Source organism: Otolemur garnettii, unplaced genomic scaffold (genome assembly GCF_000181295.1).
Source record: "Otolemur garnettii isolate 467f Iridium unplaced genomic scaffold, OtoGar3 scaffold00179, whole genome shotgun sequence".
In the NCBI taxonomy this organism is placed as follows: domain Eukaryota; kingdom Metazoa; phylum Chordata; class Mammalia; order Primates; family Galagidae; genus Otolemur; species Otolemur garnettii.
The window spans coordinates 719,607-725,699 of NW_003852574.1; the positions used below are offsets into that span (position 1 = coordinate 719,607).

Here is a 6,093-nt window from a genome sequence, read left to right on the forward strand (position 1 = left end):
AAAAAAAAAAAAAAAAATCCAGGCAAACTAAAAATAGCACAGAAACTTCTTTGACCTGATAAAGGACACTTACAAAAAAACTATAGCTATTCATACCTATTGGTGAAAACTGAATTCTTTCCCCTTAAAACTGGAAATAAGGGGCGGTACCTGTGGCTCAAGGAATAGGGCACCAGCCCCATATGCTGGAGGTGGTGGGTTCTAACCCAGCCCCAGCCAAGAAAAAAAAAAAAAACTGGAAATAAGACAGAGATGTCTGCTATCACCATTTCTACTCAACATTGTTTTGGAGGCAAGAAAAAAGAATAGAAGTATACAGAGAAGAAGTAAAAGATAGAAAAGCAGGAATAAAAATGGACTAGATGCATCACACCTATAATCCTAGCATCTGGGAGGGTGAGACAGGCGGATTACCTGACCTCAGGAGTTCAAGACCAGCTTAAGTAAGAGTGAAGCTCCATCTCTTTTTTTTTTTTTTCGAGACAGAGCCTCAAATTGTCACCCTGGGTAGAGTGCTGTGGCATCATAGCGCACAGCAACCTCCAACACCTGAGCTTAAGTGATTCTCTTGCCTCAGGCTCCCAAGTAGCTGGGACTACAGGCGCCTGCCACAATGCCTGACTACTTTTTGGGTTATAGCCATCATTGTTGTTTGGTGGCCTGGGCTGGATTCGAATCCGCCACTTTAGGTGTATGTGGCTGGTGCCTTAGCCACTTGAGCCACAGGCGCTGAGCCTCAAACTCTGTCTCTAAAAATAGCCAGGCTCTGTGGCTGGCACCTATAATCTCAGCGACCTGGGAGGCTGAGATCAAAAGATCCCTTGAGCCCAAGAGTTTGAGGTTGCTGTGAGCTATGATGCCACAGCACTCTACTGAGGGTGACCAAGTGAGACTCTGTCTCAAAAAAAAGAAAAGAAAAAAAAGGAATAAAAACAAAGCAAAACAATATAGTAAATGAGAAAGAACTACATTAAATGTAAATGAAATAAATGTTCCTGCTTTAAGAAAAATTACCTACCTGAGAAAGAATAAGACTCCCACCTGTACTAGAAATAGAAAAATTAGCTAGATGATGTGACAAGCACCTGTAGTCCCAGCTACTCAGGAGACTGAGACAAGAGAATGGTTTGAGCCCAGGAGTTTGAGGTTGCTGTGAGCTATAACGCCATGGTACTCTACCCAGGGTGACAGAGTAAGACTCTGTCTCAAAAAAAAAAGGCTCGGCACCTGTACCACAGTGGTTACGGCACCAGCCACATACACTGAAGCTGGGAGGTTCAAACCCAGCCTGGCCAGCTAAACAATGACAACTGCAACAAAAAAATAGCCAGGCATTGTGGCAGACACCTGTAGTCCTACCTACGTGGGAGGGAGGCTGAGACAAGAGAATTGCTTAAGCCCAAGAGTTTGAGGTTGCTGTGAGCTGTGACACTATAGTACTCTACCAAGGAGGACAGCTTGAGACTCTGTCTCAAATAAATAAATAAATAAAAATCACTAGAATGAATTAAAAAAAAAAGACATCTGTAAAATGAAAGATGCCAAAAGTCAAAGGGTAGTATATGACCTGTGAGGAACCCTCAGGCATGGTTGGCAGGGGTACAGTCCAGTCCAGCCACTCCCAAGAAGAGCACCTGGGAAGTCCTTAGTAACTGTGTACATGCTTAGGACCTGGCATTTCCACTCGCATGAATATTTCCAAGGAATTCTTTTTTTTTTGCATTTTTTGGCCAGAGCTGGATTTGAACCCGCCACCTCTGGCATATGGGGCCAGCGCCCTACCCTTTTGAGCCACAGGTGCCACCCCCATTTCCAAGGAATTCTTACACAGCTCTATAAAAGGAGGTAAAAGGGAGAGTACAAGGATGCCCACAACAGTTTTGGACTCATACCTTGGAAAATGACACAGCAGTGTTGGGCACAGGCAAGATGTGCACAGCACCATGGATGTATCTTACAAATACTACACTGAATGCAAAAACTAACACTTGCACTTGTAACACTAAAAATATGCCCATGGGCAGTGCCTGTGACTGAGAGGGTAGGGTGCCGGCCCCATATACCGAGGGTGGCGGGTTTAAACCCGGCCTCAGCCAAATTGCAACAAAAAAATAGCCAGGCATTGGGGCGGGCACCTGTAGTCCCAGCTACTCGGGAGACTGAGGCAAGAGAATTGCCTAAGCCTAGGAAGTTGGAGGTTGTTATGAGCTGCGTGACATGTGACGCCATGGCACTCTACTGAGGGTGATAAAGTGAGACTGTCTCTACAAAAAAAAAAAACTAAAAATGTGCCCATGAAGCAATACAGATTTTGCAAGAACACAATCAAAAGGATACCTTAAACACAACAGACTGGTTACCTATGGGGTGGGAATGGAATGGTCATGAGAAATTAAATGTAAGATGGTGGGGGCTTGGGCTTGCCTGGACCAATGATCAACGGGCCAGCCACGGTGGCTCACACCTATAACCCAGCACTCTGCAAGGCCAAGGTGGGAAGATTGCTTGAGCTCAGGAATTCAAGACCAGCCTGAGCAAGAGTGATACCCCACCTCTATTAAATATACAAAAATTAAACCGGTATTGCAACAGGCACCTATAGTCTCAGCTACTCAGGACGCTGAGACAGGAGGACTGCCTGAGCCCAGGAGTTCAAGGTTTCTGTGAGCTAGCTGACACCAGGTGACAGAGTGAGACTATCTATAAAAAAAAAAAAAAAGAAATCATCTGCTATGAGCTGAGGAGCGGGACCACCTCAACCCTCTACCCCTGTGGCCAAACACGAAGGAAACAATGTGGCAAAGTGAGACATAAGCAGGGGCTGGAACCTCAGTCTCAGCCCACCTACACCCAAGATGCAGGGTAAATTCATGGGCTGCACCAGGAAGAGATAGGCACAGGTCATAAGCCCATGTACTGTGCCCTCCAGGCCCCACAGGGCACCTGTACAGAGCACATTCCCAAGATGGCCAGCTGAGGCCCCCAACCCCTGAGAAGCCTGCTCAGTCCAAGGCTGGATGAACTGGTGCCCTCAGGATAGGGAAAAAAGGGTGGAGACTAACTGAGTAAGTCTGGGAGTCTAGCCTTGAACAGGGACTCCCCGAACTCTCTGGCTCAGTTCTCCAGCCACCATGTTGGGAGGGCTGAGGCCAAAGGGGCAGTGCATCTCTCTTCCAGGCATTCTCCTCCACGGCACAGGCTGAGACCACCCACCCTGTCACCCACAACCAAGGACTCCAAGGCAGCAGCACCCACCTGGTTTCAGGCACAGCACACTTTTCCTCATTCCACACAAATTTCTTCAGCACATCAGAGCAACAGTATTGTTTATAACAGGTGCCACAGCAGAAATCTGGACAGGACTCGGGAAACAGACTGAGCCCACGGGAAGCCACACACACTTCACTGTGGGCTGGAGGAGAGAGACAAACCAGTTTACATGTGGCCCACAGTGCCATGCCCAGCAAAGCCACTAGCCACAAGCACAACAGGCTGTCTCTAAGGATGGCCTCTTGAAAGGCCACCTCTCAAGCTCTAGCCATCTCTTCATTCAGCCTTGCCCTTTCCCCTCACTCACAGCAAAGCTACCCAAACTGGGCTCCCTTTCTCCCTGACCAATCTACTGACCTGATGGGACAGTAAAATTTCTAAATGTTGACTCTGACTGAGCCACTCCCCACTCCCAGATCCCCCTGGTTCCCACTGCTTCAAGATCAAGCCCAGAATCTTGGAAGCAGGGTGAAAGGATCCTGAAGATCACTCCAACTTTCCAGCCTGTCCACACTTTGCCTGCATTCTTGTCTGTTTCCCACCCCCACCATTCAGCTCTACTCATCCTTCAAGGCCTTACAACCCCCTCCTCCAGAAGCTGCCCAAACTCAGCAGTCACACAGCAGACCACCCAGGCACTGGGCCATCCAGTTGTTAATCCTCATTCCTTTTCCCCTTCACTCAGCCCAATAGCCTCATCCCCAACCTCAGGGCCCAGTTCTCACAGACCACCCCTTGACTCCTGACCAAATCACAGTCAGCCAGTCACACCCAGTACACAAGTGTCCATAAGGCACTTAGCACTGAGCTGGGCCTGAAGCAGACACACAGGAAATATCTCTATGCTCAGTGGCCAGGACTCTGAGGTAGTGGCACTACCTAAAGCCCCAGAGCCATCACAAGGTTCTCAGCTACAGAGCTGGGATCTAGTAGCATCCTCACAAGACTCAATGTTCAAAATCAAGCTGATGGAGCCTAGCTAACAACAAATGCGGGACACAGTTGAGAACAGATTTACAAACCTCCATGAAGATGCTACAGTAAATGTTCCCATGTATCCTTAGGCTACATTAGTAGAGAACTAGTAACCACAAGCAGGAAGAGACAGTACCAGATTAGCCAAGGCAAACCCCAAACAGAACACCTAGTCCAGCAAGGTCCATATGGCTACAGTAGGCTGGAGACAGGTCTGGTGATAATCCCTGAAATGTGGCTTTGTCGGCCTGGAAACAGTCCTGGCACAGGCAGGACACATACTCTGGAGACTGAGCCTGGATAGCAATCATGTGCCCTGGGGCTGTTAGAGCAAAGCCCAAAGGCAGACACTGAGTGACCTCCTTGAGAAGAGATAGCTAGGGGTTTGGGAGCTGCACTTTGTTTTTGGCAGCTTCAGGCAGAGCCCTGCTCTGTAAAAGTCATGGAGCCAAGGATCAGACCACCAACAAGACCAGGTTGGCTAGCTGTACACATGAAAGCAGGTTATCACCAGCATGGCCTGTGCTTCTGGGTGGATCAGGTGAGCCCACCTCCAGCAGGGTCTCTACAAGAACAGCCACAGCCCAGCCTGAGCCTCTGAGCTAGAGCTGAAGACACACACTGCCAAATCCATGCCACAAACACTTTCAGACCCTCAGACCTCTCTGGACCCTCCTACACACTCACACCAGAGCTCAGCTGACTGGGCACAGGACTCCTGTTTCCCATTTCCCTATGTCATGTCCTCCAGCCTTATCCTAGCCTCCAGGAAATAAAGCCTTCCCCTCCAGGAAGCCACCCACCCCAAAGGAGTCTTCAGCTTCCCATGGCCAAGCAAGGGGGGGGATTCTAATTCCTACCCCTAAAAGGTCCCCAGCCTGTCCTCCAGAGTGAATCATCAATCTACAACCAACACACAGTGGTGTCTCCTCCCCAGGGACCAGCCTCAGCATGCAGAGCCTCCAGAACACAAGGGCCCCCAGCAAGTAAACAGAGGCTACCAGAGAATTCCTCTGGTGGGGGACCACGGGGCCAAGTTAAATCAAGCCAGGGAATCCTACCCCAACCTCTAGGGACACAATCCCCAGGAAGGGAAAGTAGAGGGCCGGCAGACCCCTCCCACCATTCCAGGGCTGAACAAAGGTAGGAGCTGCCTGGAGTCTAGACAGTGTCAGTTCAGGCAGGGAGGGGCACTGGGGTAGAGGAGAAGTCTGCCTTCGTGGGGGACTGTCAACGGCTTCAGGGATATTAGGGGTCGGTGGGAGGCACTGCGGGGCTGGTGCTGCCTGGCTAGTTCCAGGGACAACGCATGAAGTGTCTGCCCCTGTCCTAGGGCAGGACGAACCGCCCCCACCCGAAGGCTCACCACCTGGAGGCGGCGGTAGCAGCAGCAGCAGCAGCAACAGGATCCGTGGCACTGGGACCGGAGCAGCCATGGCTAGGCGGGCGGGCGGGCAGACAGAAGGACAGAAACCCCGGGTAGTGGTGCTGCCGCAGCCCCAGCGACCCGCGCGGCCGCCCAGCTCCCTCGCCCCACCCGGGCCGGTTCCCGGAACCCCCGCCCGGGAGGGGAGGAGGGGACGAGCGGGGGAGGAGGAGGCAGGGGAAGCGGACGCCCCTCCCAGCCTCGGAGCCAGCTCTGAACCTGGCGTGGGCGCCAAAACTTAACTTGGGACCGGTTTCCGAGACGCGAGTAAGGGGACGCAACAAAGTTGCCTTCTGCTCCCTGGATACTTTGGCGGGGGTCAGTCCTCAGCCCTCGAGACGGGAGGTGGGGCGTTACGGCGAGAATCAGCTTCCTAACATTTAAGTGCCAGTAGTCCCAGCTACTCGGGAGACAAGCAAGAG

At 51.1% G+C, this 6,093-nt stretch overlaps 1 protein-coding gene across 2 annotated transcripts in view; it reads right to left on the reverse strand.

Annotated features, from left to right (window-relative positions):
- The window catches only part of SHISA5 (shisa family member 5), a 31,732-nt gene extending 25,950 nt beyond the window's left edge, over positions 1-5,782 (reverse strand). Inside the window, exons 1-2 of one of the 2 annotated variants that reach the window (XM_012811906.2) lie at positions 5,615-5,782; positions 3,256-3,412 (exon numbers count right to left, since the gene is read on the reverse strand). In XM_012811906.2, the coding sequence (XP_012667360.1) occupies positions 3,256-3,412; positions 5,615-5,681 (224 nt within the window). In that variant the 5' untranslated portion in view covers positions 5,682-5,782. Of the gene's footprint in view, positions 1-3,255; positions 3,413-5,611 lie in introns of both variants that reach the window. The other variant, XM_023519558.1, reaches the window with a different exon arrangement.
- Positions 5,783-6,093: the final 311 nt, after the last annotated feature.